This window comes from Micromys minutus (genome assembly GCF_963924665.1).
Source record: "Micromys minutus genome assembly, chromosome: 1".
In the NCBI taxonomy this organism is placed as follows: Eukaryota; Metazoa; Chordata; class Mammalia; order Rodentia; family Muridae; genus Micromys; species Micromys minutus.
Window position 1 is genome coordinate 26,697,116 of NC_137969.1, and position 19,070 is coordinate 26,716,185.

Consider the following 19,070-nt stretch of genomic DNA (forward strand, 5'->3'; position numbering starts at 1 on the left):
AGACCAAACTCAGAGACCCACCTGCCTCTGCCTCCTGAGTACTGGAATTAAAGGTGTACACCACCATTGTCTGACTAAATTTAGGTTTTCAAAATAAAATATTCAAGTGCAAATTACAAGTAACCACAAATAAAACATTTCATAATTATATAGATCTGTCTTCTATTAATTTGAAGACACTTTATGTAACCACTTACTACAATGGTATTGTGCAATTTGATTGTGTTGATAGTGGCTAAATAGCATACTAATCATTTTCGATTTTTAGCTAATTCAATAATATTTTCATTTTGATTTGTCTTGTATGAGGTAGGGGTTTTGTAGTTTGCTCTGGATCTAGGTATGTATAGACTGGCTTTGAATCCACAGAACTCCACCTGCCTTTGCTTCCCAAGTGCTAGGATTACTAGTACCATGCCTGGTGTTTTATGTTAAATTTTTATTTCTTTGTCTGTTTTTAAGTTTCAGAAATGACAAAGAAATCCAGTGTTCATTACTCAGTATTAGCTGAACATGAGAAGACTCAATCTCTACAAACAAAGGTAAATCTTTGCAATCATGAGTAATTCTAAACAGATGATCCTCATTTGTTAACAGTTAATAACTGTCCTTGTATATGGTAAAAACTCCTGACCCATTGCTTTAAAAAAGTTTGTATTCTCCCCAACACATGGTTTAACTTAGGCAGGTGGTGAGGAGGAGGGCACAGAAACATCCCACACATCTGCTCCATGTGTGCAGCCAGTGCTGTGATAGCCACGGGTTTTATGTTCCGAGACCAAGAGGAAGAACATTTCATCAGCTTTGTGCTGTTGCCGTTTTCATTTGGAGGCAATAGGGGCAGGACCTTCAGATATCTTTATGAAGTATGAAAATTGAATCTCAGTTGAAATGTAATGAGTGATCAGAAATTGGCCAAAATGAAGCTCCCACATTTTGAGACTAGGGAAAGGATACTGAAAAATTTTAAGAGAAAAAAAGCTTGAAACTTTTTGAGTAAGCTAACCAGTTTTGGCAATACAAGAAAAAGAAGAGTTCATGTCACGAAAGACCTTGTGTAGGAAGCAGTGGCCTTATGGTGGAGAAAGTGGACTCTGGAGCAAACTGCTTGTTCAGGCTAACCTAATTTTTTTTTCAAGGCAGGTTTTCCTGGCTATATTGGAACTCACTCCTTAGACTAGGCTAGTCTTGAACTCACAGACCTCTGCCTGCCTGCTCCTGAGTGCTGGGATTAAAAGGATGAACTACCTACCATTGCTACGCTTCTTTTTAAAAACCTATCTTATTTATTTATTTATTTTTGAGAAGGTTTTACTGTGTAGACATGGCTGGCCTGAAGCTCACTATGTAGACTAGACTTGGCTCAAACTCACAGAGATCTGCTTGTCTCTGCCTTCCAAGTGCTTAAAGTCATATAACACTACAACTAGCAAAAGCTATTTTAAAGTTTTATTTAACTTTTATTTGCTTAATTTTGTTGGGGAAGAGCTTCATGCCATGGATCACATGTGGAGGCCAGAGGACAACTTGCAGAAGTTGCACACTTTTTCCACCTTGTGGGTTCTAGGGATCTAACTCAGCTCTCTAGGCCTTGTGGCTAGTGAGTCATCTTGCCAGCCTCCAACCTAATTTAAAATTAAGCTCCCTGTAGTAAAGTGGGGATAATGTCAGGACCTATTCTGGCTACTGCATGATTATTTGGCCCTAAGATTTTGAAACATTATGTCCTTCCTGAAATATTTTAAGGTTAAAATTTAAAACATTCACTGTAAGTTTCTAAAGTCGTAAAGAGCATTATTCTAGTATAGTGTTAATACTGACATTTAAAAAACTGCAATAAAGTATAAAATACATCCACTGTGATTCAAAGTACACTGTGGCAATTCAATATCCACTACCATTCTTTTAAGAAACACATGAGCAACATCTTCCACAGTCTAAAATCTTATTGAATTCCTTTTCTTGAATACTCCTCCACAGAATTTTAATTAATATAATTTTATGCCTAAAGTCTGTTCTTGGAACCATACACTATTCTTCTGCAGTAAAAATAGGAATAAATATGTTAAATTTTCTGTGGTATATAACCAAGTGTTAAGACATTTCTATCAAAATATCTTTCTTTCCTTTTCTTTTTTTCTTTTCTTTTCTTTCCTCTTCTTTCCTTTCCTTTTCTTTGGTTTTCAAGACTGGATTGAGCCTGGTTCTCCTGGAACCCACTTTGTAGACCAGCTGGCCTTTGCTTACTGAGTGTTGGGATTAAAGGCATGCTCTACCATCACACAGTTCAAAATAACTTTAAAATTAATATTAATATGCAGTTGTGCAAAGCAAGAGGTAAATTGTAAATTTGGAAATGAGCGTTAAAGCACAAAGTACCATTGTAAACAAATTTATTAAGATGGGTGGAGATATTTTCCTCTTGCTAGCGGACAGGTCTGCCAGTGTTGACTGCACATTGCTGGAATTCGGACAAGCATTTGATTAACATTATCAAGTATTTTTTATGACTTCATTTTCTCTATGACTTCCCTCTACTTGGAGCTTAACTTACAGGCCTCACACCTGATCATTATCTTCTGAGATGACTCACTTTGAGTCTAGGGGCTGGAGGAAAACATTTTGAGCTTATACCTGCCCAAACTCCAGGATCATGTAGTCTAAAAAGACTGTCTAGTTCTAGGCTGTAGGGGTGGCTCAGTGGTAGCACACTTATTTAGCATGTACCAGAGAAAGAAAAGAAAGATCATAGATAACGTAAAAGGTGTGTGCTCTCATTGTTTTTGATAAGCTGTACCAGAAATGCACTTGGTTTCTAGAGATGTCTTGTGAATTGCATGTTGTAATGAAATATTTTCCCTTTTTCTGCAGAACCATGAATCATTAATAACCCAGACAAGAGTATTCACTGAGCTCTCTTCTCAGCCCTCCATTACAAAGCTCACATGTCAGCTCTCTGCTGGTCAAGTACAGAACAGCATCAGCTCATTGGGTCTTTCCAGCTATTTAATTCCACGGTGTGATCAGGAAGCTTTAGTTTTACAGAACATAGAACAGAAGAGAAAGCGTTTCCTAAAGGAAAATATAGGCAAAGAAGATAAGGACAGCTTGAATCTTAAAAGAAAATATTTTACATGTAATTCCCCATTAAAAGCAAGTAAACACACAGCACTGGAAAAAGGTACTAATGAGACTAAATCCTGGCCAGACTCAGAGGACACAAAAACTTTTGGAAAACAGTTGTGTGATGTTAGATATTTGGGTGACTTGGCAAAAGTCCAGCTGATGGATGTTCTCAAGCAGGCAGCAGCCCTGGTGGTGACATTGATGTACAAGGACGGTTCCACACAGCTCAGCGCCAAGCAGGTAAGTGAACAGTAGTGTCACGTGCCTGAAGCACTAGCACTTGAGAGACTAGGGCAGGAGGGTAACTTGAACTCTGGAGTTTGGGTTCAGTCTGAGAAACATAGTTAAGGCCTCATTTCAAAACAAATCCTCTTTTTTATTTTGATAGGAGAGCTAGAGATAAGATTTAAGCTTTACTTCCTCTACTTTGGAAAATGATTGTGACAATGTAGGGTTCCTGTTAATTCTGGGCAACTGACAAAACTGTTTTCTAGAGGAGGTGCTCCATTCTACCTTCCACCAGCAATGCCTAAGGGGATCAAATTCTCCACCTGCTGGACATTTTATTCTCTTTTCTACTTTAGTTACTTTGTTGTACTGCTCAAGTGCGTTTGCTCAGTGGAGATACTGAGCATTTTTATGTACTTATTGTTCTTCACGTATCTGGTGAAATTCAAGGTTTTTGACTATTTTTAATTAGGTTATTATTTTTTAAAATATTTGGATAAATAAGATTTTTTATATGTTTTTTATATGATTCTGATTCCTTTGTGATTTGCAATTTTCCCAATCTGTGGATTTTTATGCAAATTTCTTGAGAAATTTGATGAAAAAACTTTGAATCTAAAGATCCTATTTTTGTGCTTTTGTTAGCATACTCAGAATTCTTGGGGCTTGGGAATGGCTCGGTGGGTAAGAGCATTTGCTTTGCCTGCATATGGAACTGAGTTTACATCCCCAGCAGTCACAGAAAAAAACAGAGCCCAGCATTGCATGCATGTAACCTCAGCATGGGAGGCTGAAACGGGGGATCCTGTGCACTTGCTAGCTAACCTAGCTAAAACACTGAGCTGTCCGTTTAGCGAGACACCCTGTCTCAAACAATAACATAAAGAACAATTGAAGAAGATACCTGAATTTCTGCTCTGGCTTCCACATACACTCATATATTCATATTTTCCCCCCTCCACTTCCGTTTGTCAAGCAGATTTGCCCCAGTTTTATTCCTAATTGTTTTGTAGTTTTAGCTCTGAAATCTAAATCTGTGATCTGTTCTAGTTAATCTTTTTCTAGGCTGTGGAAATTTACCTTTGCAGGTGACTATTCAGTGGTCACAGCTCTTTGTTGAAAATACTCTTCTCATTTAAATATTTTAAAAAATATTTAATATCTATTTATATGAGTACACTGTCACTGTCTTCAGACACACCAGAAGAGGGTATTGGATCCCATTATAGATAGTTGTGAGCCACCATGTGGTTGCTGGAATTTGAACTCAGGACCTCTGGAGGAGCGGCCAGTGCTCTTAACCACTGAGCCATCTCTCCAGCCTCTCATTTAAATCTTTTAGTGCTTTCATTTTTACTTTTCTCATAACTGTGAAAAAAATCTCTGTCAAAAACAATTGGCGGGCAGGGGTGGAGGAGGAAGGTTTATTTGGCTCAAATTTTGAGACTATAGTTCTTTATGATAGAGAGGTCCTGGTAGCAGAAGTTTGAAATGGTTGGTCATATTGTACTCATAGTTTAGGAAGCAGAGACAGATGATCCCTTGTCTTATCTGACTTTCTTTCTTTTTTTTTTTTTCTTGATATATTCATTCCAGTACCTGAGTCCATGGGATGATGTTGCCCATATTCAGAGTAGGTCTTCCCTGCTCAGTGAGCCTTTCTAAAAGTATCCTTATAGACACATTAAGGAGGTATGTTCCTATGGTAGCTCTAAGTCTGGACAAGTGGACAATGAAGTTAATCTTCATAACACTTACATTGGAAATCATTTGGCTGTAAATCTAAGGGTTGATTTCTGTTTCTACCCTGGGCTTTTGTTTTATTTTGTTTGAGACAAAGTTTCACTATATACCCCAAGCTGGCCTTAAACTCAAACTCATGACTGTCTTCCTGCCTCAACTTTCTGAATGCTAGGATTATAAATGTATGGTATGTCACTTCTAAGGGCTGATTTCCATATGTTTGGTTCTTTCCTGTAATCTTTGTTTCTATCTTATACTAGAAAGCATACTGTCTTGATTACTGAGGTTTGTAATACGTTTAGAAATCAGAAGGAAAACTCTTCCATCTTCCCACTGAGTTAATCTTTTTCAAGGTTATTTTGGCTATCAGGGTTCCTTTGCATTTCCATATAAATATTGTCATTTCATTGTCATCATAATTTCTGTAAACATTCAGCTAGGGGCTTGATACAAATTATGTTGATTCTCTATGTTTTGTTTTGGTTGGAAAGCCTTTTTTTTTTTTTTTTTTTTTTTTTTTTTTTTTTTTTTTTAATCTCAAGGAAAATTTAGTGTAAAAGAAAGACCTGAAGGCAAGAAAACTGTAAGTCTTGGCAACTTCCCAGAAGATGGAGAAAGAAAAGAGGAAGAGAGAAAGCCATGGCATTTGAATTAGGCCAGTATGCAGCTCAGCTAAATAGTGAATAAGCTGCCACATAGTGGTTAGAGAACTGGTACGGGATCCCAAAATGATGGGAAAAGCATGCTTAGAACAGGGACAAAAAGAAAAGGAAAAGTTATACTTTTTTAAAAACTGTTTAGGAAAGAGGAACTGTCCTCTAAATGTATGTTCTAAACCTATAGACTAGTGCTAATCTTATCAGAGACGTTTCTTTGAGCATCGGATAGTGGTTAATGTAAAAATACACAATTTACCTAAAAGGTCAGAGAATAAGAGTTTGTGGAATTCTCAGCCACAGATGGGACATCTTTACCATATCACAGTCCCTACAAGGCTCACAGGCCATTATGGAATTGGGGACAGAAAGATTGCTAAGAACTACACCTTAGAGAAGACTGGAATGAAGTAGTGGTCATGGCTGAATTATAGCCCTCCTGAAGTATAACAGATGTGGTTGCCACACAAGGCCCCAGAGGATCAAGCAGCCAACATTTCACATGAAGGGGTAGGAACTGTTGACAAATGGTGAGGGAAGAAAAGTCAAGTTTCTGTAAAGGTATGAACCTGAGAGGTTGACCATGCTCCAGTGAATGGCACACAAATATGGGCAATACAAATTGGACTTAGTGTGTTATAAAATTAAAAAGTAGAACACTATGGAGTGGGAAATGGAAGTAGATCTGGGAGGAGCTAGGGGAAGGGGTGGTATGGAGGTTTGAATAGGAATGGCCCCCACAGACTCATGTTTGGCTACTTGGCCTATGGGGAGTGTCAGTGTTAAGAGATGTGGCCTTTCTGGAAGAAGTGTGTCACCATGAAGTCAGGCTTGTGTCCCTGTGGAATCAGTCTTTGAGGTCTGCTCAAAGTTCTGCCCAGCATGGAATCCATTCTTCTGCTGCATGTAGAACTCTCATGCACCATGATGATAATGGACTGAACATCTGAAACTGTAAGCTAGCACCAATTAAATAGTTTCCTTTAGAAGAGTTGCCTTAGTCATGGTGTCTGTTCACAGCAATAAAACCCAAACTAAGATCGATGGGGTGAGTATGATCAAAACATAATGTATTCATGTGTGAAATTTCTCAAAGAATTAGTAAAAACATTTAAGAAAAGCAGGCAGTCCTGAAGCTATATAGCTGTAGTTCTGTATGCAACTGTGCTAGAAGGAGGGGATTCTGGGAAAGAAAAGTACATTATTTCATTAAAAGGATAATTATTTGACCTGCTCGGGACTTGCTGGTAGGGGTGGCTGGAAGAAAGACACCAAAGCACTTGTCATGGGTGCCACTATAGTGGACAAATGTGTGATGGAAAGATGGAGTACTCAGTGGAGAAATGGAAGAGAAAGCAAAACCAAGGGGTTCATGCACTGTGGAGAGAGGCGAAACTGGAGTCTTGATGGTAGTGATGAACAGGCATGTATGAGGAAGCCTGGTGAGGTCCAGGCTCAGGCTGCCACCTAGAGCTATGTCTGGGTCTGTAGTCCTATGGCAGCCAGGACTGTGTTGATGTCCCAGGCCAGTGTTACCACCAAAGACCATGCAGATGTCCTAGCCCCGCCCCTTGCCTAGGCAGCACAGAAAAGCTGACCTTGATGATGAACTGGGGGAATAATGGGGGAGGTGACTCCTAGGACATGAATTTAGGAGAGCTGGTCAGGCCCCTAGCCCCTAATCTGTTGTGGGGTGGCTTGGGCAAGGAAGAGATACTCTTCTCTGCCCTTGTTCCTCACCACCTGCAGTAGGCAGGAGAGCTGGTCCTGAGATCATGAAAGTGGAAGAGAGCTGGCTCTGCCCTTTACTGGCTGCAGCACTCAAGAGAGTAGGCCCTGCAACTCACCTGGGCAGCACAGTGGAGCTGTGGTTGGGGGTCAAGGGAGGGAGAGGTGTCCCTACCCCTCATCTGCCATGGGGTATCAAAGTCATGTGAGCAGGATAACTGTCTCCACCCCTCATTGGCTGCAGCACTTGGGAAATGAGCCTGTAACTTGCCTGAACAGCGTAGTGAGCTGGCCCTGGGGTGAAGGCCCAGATTAGCAAGCAGGTCCTAAGGAAATGAGAACAGAAGAACTGCTCCTGCTCCTTGCTGGTTGCAGCACTGGGGGAGCTAGCCAGGGCAGTGCTGGAGAGCTTACCTTGGTGGTGTGGTACAGGGGAGCTGGCAGGCTGACTGACTCCTAGGCACAAATTCAGGGCTTTGAGTTGGCTCACCCCAACATCTACCCATCGGTGATCTGGAGCACATAAAAGGCCTTGCAAATCTAAAGCTTCAGGATGTCTATAACACAGTGCAACAACAGGATATCCTATAGGAGCCACCCATGAGCATCCAGTATTGATAGTGTAGCAGAAGCCAGAGGCTTCTAACAGACCAATGACTCATTGCAGTGAACATTTGCAAGTAAAGATGTATGGACAGAAGGGTATATTGTGGAATACATTGCAGCTTCCATGACAAGATTTTAAAATTTTTTATCTTTTTTTCTTTGGCAAGCGGGGCGGGGGGAAGGGGACAGATATGAAGAGGGTGGGACTAGGGTAAATGATGTGAAATTCACAATCAATAAAAAGTTAAAAATACAAATAAATGATTAAAGTTTGAGAATTATAAGAATAACTAATATACTTTGCCTCATTTTATATCCCCACCAATGAAGAAAAAATAAAGAAAAATTTAGAAGATAATTATTCCTTCTATGTATTTAGCCTGGCTTAGGTTGAACCTGCCTTCTTGAGAGATGGCCCTGTTGCCCGGGATTGATTTTTCTGGCCCAATTGCACTGATTCTCTTGTTTTGGCTATCTTGGATTGTTAGGTCTCCACCCAAGCCAGATAAATAGGTTTCTCTTCTGGGCTTCTACAGAGCCCTGATCAAGGCTACTGTAACATGTCTTTCTCTGAAAGGTAGCCTAAGATCATTTAGTAACAGAACTAGGAATCAGAGCCCTGAAACACTTTGATTTCTACTTTTGTAAAGTATCTTGTTGAGTAGCAAATATTAGTTGAGACCTAGATGTGATAATATGTGCCTATAATCCCAACACTTTGGAGGAGCAGGCATTCTAGGCCAGCCTGGCTACATAGATGACCCCATCTAAAAATAAAACTCAGTTCGGGCATGGAAAGTTGGCTTAGTGGATAAGGTGCTTGCTGTTCAAGCATGAAGACCCAAGTGTGGATCCCCAGAACCTATAAAAGCTGATGCCATAACATGTGTTTGTAATCCTAGGGCTCCAATAGTAAAGTGGGAGGCATATGCAAGAGAATAACCTGAAGCTTAGGGGCTAGTTAGCCTGGCATACACCAAGACAGGCAACAAGACTCTGTCTCAGAGAAGTGAAAAACAGTATCCCAGTTTGTCTTCTAACTTCTAGATGTACACTGTGGTATGCCTAAACCTGAACTTATACATACATTCGCAGGCATTTTTAAATGGCATTTTAAAAGTTCATTACAGATGTTACTCCTTTGTCTTATAGTTTGCTCTCATTTGTGACTTTGCATTACTGTGTATTCACAGGCTCTAACTTGTCCTGTTAAAGGAATTGTGGTGTTACTAAAGAGCCACGTGGGCAGCAGCCCTCTGATTCTCCCAGCCCGTGGCGCCCCAGAAAAGGACTTCACATCCACAGATCACTGTTTCTACATACATACCGAGCAGTCCCCTTTCCAGGACCCAAAGCAAGAAGCACATAGTCTGTTTGTCAGGTAAGAAAGAGTTATCTATTACATTAAATTACATAAAACTCCCCAAACTCCGGTTTTCATTATTTAAACTTTTAGTTTTTGCTGAACACATGACATCATTTTAAAGGAACAAAAATGAAAGCAGGGGTTTCCTCCCTCAGTCTGTGGGACAGAGGCTCCATCTTACCTGGAAACACGCAGTTGTCTTCAGTATTACTAAGGATAGTGCCTGTCTGAAAATGTGGCTTGCCCTTTTGGACCTGCCAGCAGTATAAATAATGACACAGAAGCTTTTTAATACTTCAAAGTTTTAAGTAGGGCAGTCTCCCAGCTCTAGCTCTCTGGCCTAACCCAACTAATCCTGGCACTATGTTCTGCCACATGGCTAGCTCTACCTGTCTGCTCCGCTCTGGTCCATCTGCTGGTGAATCCCCACATCTTATTTATTCTCCCAGTCAGTCAGTCAATCAATCAGTCAGTCAGTCAGTCTGTCTGTCTGTCAGCCAATCATATGTAATTGTAGATTGTCTCTAGGCTAGTGAGGAAGGATAAATATTTACAAAATATAAGACCAGTGATGGATCATAGAAATAACCATACCAAGATCTTGCCAACATTTAGCTCTCTGCCAGTGTAGAATTAACATTTGAAAACACAGAGTGGTCTTCACACAATGTAAAAAAGGTCACCCAAACAGATACAGGTTCAGTCCCCAGGGTCACTCTTTTGAGGTGGTAGACCATAAGAGAAGGGATGCAGCAGATAGTGGGTACTCATAGCAGCCCCTCATTCCTGAATGAATTACTGTGGCCTTGCGAGGGTGAGTTTTCACACTGGTGGGCCGTTATGAGGTGAGGCACCATGTGCTGGTTCCCTTTCTGTCTCTTCATCATGCTGTGATGCTGTCAGGGACCCCTGACCGAGCCAGTGCCATGCTCTTTGGACTTTGCTGCTGCAATTGTGATCCAAATGAATTTTATTTGGTATATGGTAGAGACTTTCTAGCTCTTTAGTTTTCTTTACATTTATTAAAGCTTTCTGTGGAGAGCTTTTCTTTATCAACTAGACTTTGTTCACTTTATCACATCTTCATTCATGTGTTATTTTTATCATTTAAGCCTTTTCTAAACATCTGGATAAAACAGTGCCCTGGCCTATCACCATGTACAGTCACTCTTCACACTTCTGTTTTTTGTTTGTTTGAGAGCCTAACCTTTAACAGCCAGGCTATCTCTCTAGCCCACATTTCTCTACAATGCCTACCACCATCACCATTTATACATCTTATTTTGTTTATTGTATATCCACTACTAAGCTCTATAAAGTTTAGGGCAGGATTTTGTTTATTTTTCAATTTCATGAGACTGCCCACCCCACTTAGGAGCACTGCCACAGTATCATTTTGAAACACGTTCAGTTCTAGGAAAGATAGTCCCTCATGTACTATAAAACTGGGAACATGGTTCCAATTCTACAGTAGTGTGTTTAGGATTCAAAATCGATTTAAATCATACTTTATAAATATATGCATAAATATATACTAAGAAATTTTGCATATATATGAGTTGTGTGTGTTTGCATGTGTATATACATGCACACGAATGTATGCATTTTATTTTATTGAGTCAGAGTCTCTCGTTAAATATAGAGCTCATTTATTTAACTAGTCTAGCTAGCCAGCTTGCTATAAGGATCCCTGCCTTCCCAGTGCTGAGATTACAGGCAGTACACAAAGCATTTACATAGATTCTGGGAATCTGTCATAGGCAGCTTCAGCTGTCAATTTAACACAAACTTATCTGGGAAGAGGGAAACTCAACTGTAGATTTGCCTTGATCAGATTGGACTATGGCCATGTCTATGTGGCACTTTTAAATTAATAAATCAACTTAACTAAATCAGTTAAATTGCTAATTGATATTGGAGTGGTCAGCCCTCTATGGGTGGTACCATCTCTGGACAGGTGGGTCTGGGCTGTATAAGAAAGGTATCTGAACATGAGCCTTGGTGCAACTGAGCAAGCAGTCATTCCTTTATGGTTTCTCCCTCTAGGTTCCTGCCTTGACTTTCCTTGATGATGGAATATTATCTGTAAGATTAAATAAACCTATTCTTTCCAAGTTGCTTCTGGTGTTTTATCTCATCAACAGGAAGCAAACTAGAACAGAACCTGAGTTCCAGTCTTTGTGCTTGTGTGGCAAGCACTTTTTCTACTGAGCCACCTCCCAGCCCATAAGAAACTCTTCTGCTGTTTGTCCTACCAAGATAGACTTCAGCCAGCTTGAATTTCTCCCCAGGAGAAGACAGTGTAGCCTTTAGATCACGTCATCCTGGATGTATTTAGCATGTGTCAAGGAGGTCCCCATACCCCATTTTTTACCATTCTTAACTTCTTCCTTCTCTTTCTTGGGTCCCTTACCAGTCTTATCTAAGTCAAGATCCAGTGCTGTTGGCACTTTGACTTCCTCTTGGTCTCCTGTTCAAACAAATCAAGGCCAAGCCACATAGCTTTCAAAGCACTATACAGTGTCTATCAAAGGAGCTGGACAAGCAGCATCCAGCTATACATCACTCAGTGTGCATGTCTACTGAGCTGCTGGTTTCTCCCTTTCTTACCCCATCAAAGAGCTTTTTTAATGCATTATTGCACCTTTTTTTATAAAGAGGAGCTTAGGGCTCAGTGGTTTAGGGCTTATCTTCTGGCAGTATCAAGATACAGTATCAGAGCCCAACTTTACCTTCTATTTCGTGTGACACATCTGAGTCCAAGTCCCTTCATCTGCATACTGGGTGGAGTGCCTGTCCTGGAGCACTGTGATTAAGTTTGAGTGTGGCAACCTTGTAAAATGGTATCTGTTATGACAAATGTTAACTGTTATTCCACATTCAGAAGCTCATAAGGTGAAGAAAGAAGCTGTAGTTTACCACACATGGGTCCTTCTGTGAAAGGTGTGTGGGTAGTCTCTCCTTGCCCAGAACATCTCTTGAGCAGGTTGCACAAGTTGTGGGTGGAGAAGAGTAGACATGCAAGAGCATATGCCCTCCCAGCAGTATGGGTAGAAGTGGCTCAGTGAGATGGCAGAAGGAAAGACCTGGCATGCTGAGAGGTGGAATGCTTGGAGGGGCTTGGACCAGGTCCAGTGTATGTATTCTGCAAAGGAGCTTCAGGAGTAGAAGCTTTTCTCAAGATAAGCCCTGAGTCAAAGCTTCACAGGGTATGAACTGTATACAAGTAATGCCCACCTTATAGGGTTCTTTAGCTAACTGAGGTGTGTCTATGGATATGTGTATAAGGATAGCTAGCTACTTGATGTCACAATGCTTTCCCAAGACCCAAATTTCTTTCTAAATGGTGGACTTTCCCTTGTCTAGGAACATACTGTCTTGGATACTTAGGTGTAAATGCCCCATTGTTTGTTTTAATGCCAAGGACTTCGTGAGAACAGTACTGCAACTTTACAGTGAAGATGGCAGTTGGAAGCATGGTAAGTCACTGTTCCCATTGTCCCTAAGACTTAGAAAAAGTGATCAGGTCATCATGTCACCTGCTCCAAGGGTTCCTGGCCACACAGACAATGCTTCTTCACCTGCCATGAGCAGAAGAAGACACTTTCTCTGCTGTATCTGGGTTGTTCTTTGTACTCTTTTAGTGTAAAGAATGACCCATGAAACACAGCCACAGTGGGTTTTGTTGTTTTCATCAGAGGCTACATACAGACACTGAGAACTACCACACAGAGAGCACCACACAAGGCAGGATACATAGTTTCTTTAAAAGAGTGGAATAACTGTGTGTGCCTTTAGTCTCAGTACTCAGTAAGCAGAGGCCAGAGTGTTTCTAAGTTTGAGGCCAGGCTGGTCTACAGAGCGAGTTCTAGGACAGCCAGGACTTTATAAAGAAACCCTATCTTGAAAAAAAAACAGAAATTATTTATAAAGATAACATATTATGAACCATTAAATGTTTAATGATATTTTCAGAATAAAATATACAGAAACTAAAAAATAAGAAAAGAAAAACCAGAGAGAGAGAGAGAGAGAGAGAGAGAGAGAGAGAGAAGAATAAAACCAAAAGCAATAAAAGTATTCACTGATGAATTCTTGAGTTTTAATTATATATTTTTCTCAAGCTGTCTATATTTCAAAATATTTATAATAAAATGTTGAGAATTTTTTATTATGTTTATTACTTATCAAAGCTTGACCAAAATTGGACTTACAGTTGATTTTTTCTTTTATAATTCTCCATTTTTCAAACCACAGACTTTTTAGTATTTTATAACAAAATCTCAAACACTGTAAGATTAAAACTCTGTTATTTCTATTGTGTGAGGATCCCATGAACAAGTCAATGCCATCACCTCTCCCAGAGTGAGCAGTAATCTCTTTGTATTACTAGCTGTCCTAACAGTATTCCGGCTCCCACACTTGTCCTGTGATGCTCTTGTTTGTTTGTTTTTGTGACATTAGAAGCTTTTGCCTGTCACTGTCTAGGTTCCTTAATTGCAATCTGGTAATATCCAAAATCTATTACACTTTCTTTACTTTTTTTCATTTTCACATGTGTATGTTTATATGTTTAGAGGAACATGTGTGTGGGGTGCATCTACACCCTTGTGTATATGCATACATGTAGAAGCCTAGGTTGATGCTTGGAATGTCCTTTAATTGATTTTCTGCCTTGTTCATTGAGGTACGGTCTCAGTCAAACCCAGACTTGACAAATGTAACTGAAAAGTTTGCTCTCTGCCTTCTGAAGCTGGAATTACAGGCATGCTGCTACACCTATCTGACATTTTCATAGGTCTGAGAATTTGAACTCTGGTCCTCAGGTCAGCACTTTGACCACTGAGCTGTCATCCCAGTGCCTGTTCTTCATTTATTAACTAGACTCGCTCTATAGAGAGAATCCCTTCATCATCCTCCAGGGTAAACTTGAGATGGAAACTCCTGTATGGAAATTTAATTTTTTTTTTTACTTCAAAATAATGAATTGCTCCACAGAGTCAGCAAAACTTGATATAAAATACTTTTAAACTATGGTTATGGTGAGCACGTGGATTGGCTTTACTGCTTATTTATATTAAGTATTGGTGATATTTAAATAATATATACTTATATATGTACATTACCATGGTAAAAGGTTCCTTGGGAAATGGCTAAGTACAGGGCAGGAAATGCTCAGGGTGAGTATGTAGCAGCTCGAAGTCCCTCAAGTTAAGAAAATTCAACTTTATAAACCATCAAAGATTTGTGCATCAGAACAAAACATACTTATTATGTTTAAATAAATGACAAAGAGCATAGAAGTAAATCTATATGACCCCCATGGAGAACTCTGTGGACAGAAACTCTATATGACCATTGTGGAGAACTCTGTGGACTGGCCTTAGCAACTAAAACTAGGGATCTTTCCTGGCAGGCTTCTGTTTGTCAGTTGCAAGCCTTTACAGGGATCAGCACCCAGAACATTCTGGTGTTGTTCAGTTTCCAAGGTCTTTTCAAAAGATATTTCTGTCATATCAAGTCAAATATTGCTGTCCTGGGGCACAAGTAGCCAAAATGACTGTTTCATCTCATCCAGAGTTCCAAATTTGACAGTATTGGTTGTCTTGGACATAATATGGAAAAGTCTTGACACTGGCTGCTATGGTAAATATAAATCTCTCTGGCTAGTTTAATAATTTAAGGATGCCAGACAATCTGACATTTTGTGTAATGTGATCCAAGATTATAGTTTTATTTAAAAGCTAGCTCCTTTTTGTTTTTAGTTGTCTCATTGGTCTGTCTTATGTCAGGGAGTACCATCCTGCCTTGCCTATACTGTCTGCTTACTCTGACTCAGTGACAAGAATACTATGTGAGTTTAGGTAGCTTCTACTGTTATTCCTTGACTCAGAAGTCATAATTCTGAGATCATGATGAAGCATTATGAATGGCCTAGGAAAACAGGAGTCAGAGGAGAAAGTAGAAGAGAAGATCTATAATGGCTGAAAAGCCCAAGTGGTGAGAAAACAGTTGAGGGACAAGAAAAACAGGGACATGGACCTAGGTTTCTGACTTCAGCCTCTTATATTATTTTTAATTTTTTATTGGTTATTTTGTTTATTTACATTTAAAATGTTATCCCCCTTCCCAGTTTCCTCTCTGAACCACCCCCTGACTCCTTGAGGGTGGCCCCCCACTACCGCAAAACTGCCCTAGCACTTTCCTATACTGGGGCATCAAGCCTTCACAAGACCAAAAGCTTTCCCTCCCTTTGATGCCAGGCAAGGAAATCCTCTGCTACATATGCAGCTGGAGCCATGGGTCCTCCCCAGACAAGTGTATTCTTCCGTTGGTAGTTTAGTCCCTGGGAGCTCGGGGTGGGGAAGAGGTTCTGGTTGGTTGATATTGTTGTTCTTCCTATGGGGTTGCAAACCCCTTCAGCTTCTTTAGTCCTTCCTCTAACTCCTCCATTGGGGTCCCCCTGCTCAGACTGATGGTTGGCTACAAGCATCTGCATCTATATCAGTAAAGATCTGGCTGAGCCTCTCAGAAGACATCCATATCAGGCTCCTCCTGTCAGCAAGCACTTCTTGGCATCAGCAATAGTGTCTAGGTTTGGTGGCTGCTGTACAGAGGGTCAGGAAATTGAACAGAGGTCTGTAGCTATGGGGGATGGGGAACTGGGATTATCCAACAGAGTCCTAGATGCCAGGAAAGCAAGAGGTTCCCAGGAACCAACAGGGATGACATTATCTGAAATACCTAACAAAGGGGAGAGAAAACCTGTAGAGACCATATCTAGAAGTTAGGCATGGCCCCAGGTTGAGAGATGGGGCCACCCACCCTTCTCAAAATTTAAACCCAGAATTGTTCCTGTCTAAAGGAAATATCAGGACAAAAAGTGAAGCAGAGACAGAAGGAAAAACCATCCAGAGACTGCCCTACCTGGAGATCCATCCCATATGTAGCCACCAGTCTTTTACATTATTGAGAAATCCATGTTCCAAGTAAACTTGAACTCAATATCCCTTCTTAGATGTTTAGGTTCTATTTCTTTAATGTGATGCTTATATCAATCAGCCATGTAGGATTGGGTGTATCTAGCCATCTTCCCGAAAGGTAGACATTCTTGAAGAGGGGTGGGGATATGGCTCAGCAGGCAAAATAATTACTGTGTATACTGGCTGGTTTTGTGTCAACTTGACACAGCTGGAGTTATCACAGAGAAAGGAGCCTCAGTTGAGAAAATGCCTCCATGAGATCTAGCTGTAAGGCATTTTCTCAACTAGTGATCAAGGAGGGAAGGACCCAGCCCATTGTGGGTGGTGCCATCCCTGGGCTGGTAGACCTGGGTTCTATAAGAAAGCAGGCTGAGCAAGCCAGGGGAAGCAAGCCAGTAAGTGACATCCCTCCATGGCCTCTGCATCAGCTCCTTCTTCCTGACCTGCTTGAGTTCCAGTCCTGACTTCCTCTGGTGATGAACAGCAATATGGAAGTGTAAGCTGAATAAACCCTTTCCTCTCCAGCTTGCTTCTTGGTCATGATATTTTGTGCAGGAATAGAAACTCTGACAAAGATAGCCAACAACTCAAAAATGTATAACCCTTTCCTGGCTCTTGAAATTTTACTTGGTGGTATAAAATATCTAGTTGGGATCACTTTATATGGTGATTTTGTTTAGATTAATTCTGTATATGTTTATATTAGGAAGCTTCTACAATAGTGGGTTTCCATATGACTTTTCAAATGCCTTTAGTATTAGGTGTTTCTCTTCTAGTCCCTACTTTACTGGAATCTCCATCCTCTGTTCCATCAATTCCTTTTAGTCTAGTTCCCCCTCTTCTACCTATAACACTATATTCTAAATCCCCTTTCATGAAAGACCCTCTCCACCCCACTGGCCCCTTACTATATACCTAATGTCTGTGGTTACTTGAATTTTAGTACACATGTTAAACACATAAAAGCTTAACATCTACATATAAGAAGAAACATAATATTGGTGTATTTTGAGTCTGGCTTATGAGATTTTTTCCCTCTAACTCCATTAATTCACCTGCAGATTTCAAATTTTTCACTGGTTTCTTAACAACTGAATGATATTCCATTTTGTAAATGCACCATATTTTCATTGTTTATTTATCAGTTGATGGACATCCTGGCTGTTTCCATTTTCTGGCAATTATGAATAGTGCAGCAGTAAACATAACTGAGGTAGTGTCTCTATAGTAAGATGTAGAGGTTTTTGGGTATATGCCCAAGAGTGGTACAGCTGGATCTTGAGGTAGATCTATTCCCACCTTCCTGAGGAACCTCCACACTTATTCCCACACTGGCTGAATTTTTATCCTCACAGCAATGAATAAATGTTCTCATTTGTCAGAATTCTTGTCAGCATTGTCAATTTTTTTTTAATGTTGGACATTCTGACTGGGGTAAGATGAAGTCTCAGTGTAGTTTTAATTTACATTTCCCTAATGGCTAAGGATGTTGCACATTTCTTTAAATGTTTCTCAGCCATTTGTGTTTCATATTTGGAAAACTCTGTTTAGTGTAAAGATAGGAAACAATTGCTGTGACTTGAATGAATGCTAAGTGACCTTTGCCTCTGCAGTTGCTGGTTTTGTAGGTCTAGATCCCAGAGTTGCTGCATGGCTCATAGATCCCAGTGACACTGCACCTTCATTTGAAGATTTAGTAGCAAAACACCTAGAAAAGTCTATCAGAGTCAAACCAAACAGCACATTCAGCGTTGCCTCCAGAAATATTGTGGTAAGATGTTTAAGATGAGGTTCTGTTTATGTTAATGTAATCCTGACTTTTCCTACTTCATAGATAATCTAATAGTTGCAAGAATTTTGCCAGCACCCATTTTCATGTCATTTGTTCTATCCAAATTACTTTTGCTAAGGTGTTTCTGGTAGAGGTCAATGAATAAAGATGAGAAATTTCCAGGTATGTCTCATTATACTGTAGTTCCTGTATGGATTCTTTAGTGTCAGTAGCATCTCCTCTGTGAGCAGAATACTATCCTTTTATAAAATCTTTAGTACTAGTACCACATTCTTGTTGGCTGACTTTTGGGGACAGCCAGCTCAGTCTAGGTAGAGAAGACAAAGCGAGTTTCCCCAAGCCCTATTGTACTGCAGATAACCCTGATCTTCAAAAGCTACCTCTCCTGAAGGAGATATGTTGGGGAGCAGCAAAGTCACAGCCATGAGCCCCTCTACTCAGCCACATGGTGGAACACTACAGATGAACATTCAGATGGCCAAAGGCACAGCAACAGATGTGAGAGCCTGCATACCCTGCCCTTCATCCTCTAACCACTATGAGGGTCTGTGTCTCATAGATGGATAGACTGTAAATATAAGAAACAGTATATTTTTAAATTTACAAACAGGTATAGCAGAAGGTCATGAAATAGATTGCAGAATCAGATAAGTTCTTACAAGAATGGGAATCTGGTCATGGCAGCCCGGGGCATGGTCATGTAGGAGCCAAGATTTCATTTTAGCACTTGGAAAGCGTCCCTCCTCCCTCACAGGCTGAAATATGACTGCAGGAGATTTTCCGCCTCAGTATTATCAGTCCAAGTTCACATGCAGAATACTAGATGTGCACATGCTTACTGT

At 40.3% G+C, this 19,070-nt stretch overlaps 1 protein-coding gene across 1 annotated transcript in view; it reads left to right on the forward strand.

The window, feature by feature from the left end:
* POLN (DNA polymerase nu) overlaps positions 1-19,070 on the forward strand; it is a gene marked incomplete at its 3' end in the record, with an annotated part of 145,705 nt that overhangs the window by 30,135 nt on the left and 96,500 nt on the right. The window contains exons 4-8 of the mRNA XM_080938973.1: positions 463-542; positions 2,872-3,366; positions 9,281-9,468; positions 12,820-12,932; positions 18,050-18,207. Coding sequence (XP_080795099.1) covers positions 463-542; positions 2,872-3,366; positions 9,281-9,468; positions 12,820-12,932; positions 18,050-18,207 — 1,034 coding nt within the window. The remainder of the gene's footprint in view (positions 1-462; positions 543-2,871; positions 3,367-9,280; positions 9,469-12,819; positions 12,933-18,049; positions 18,208-19,070) is intronic.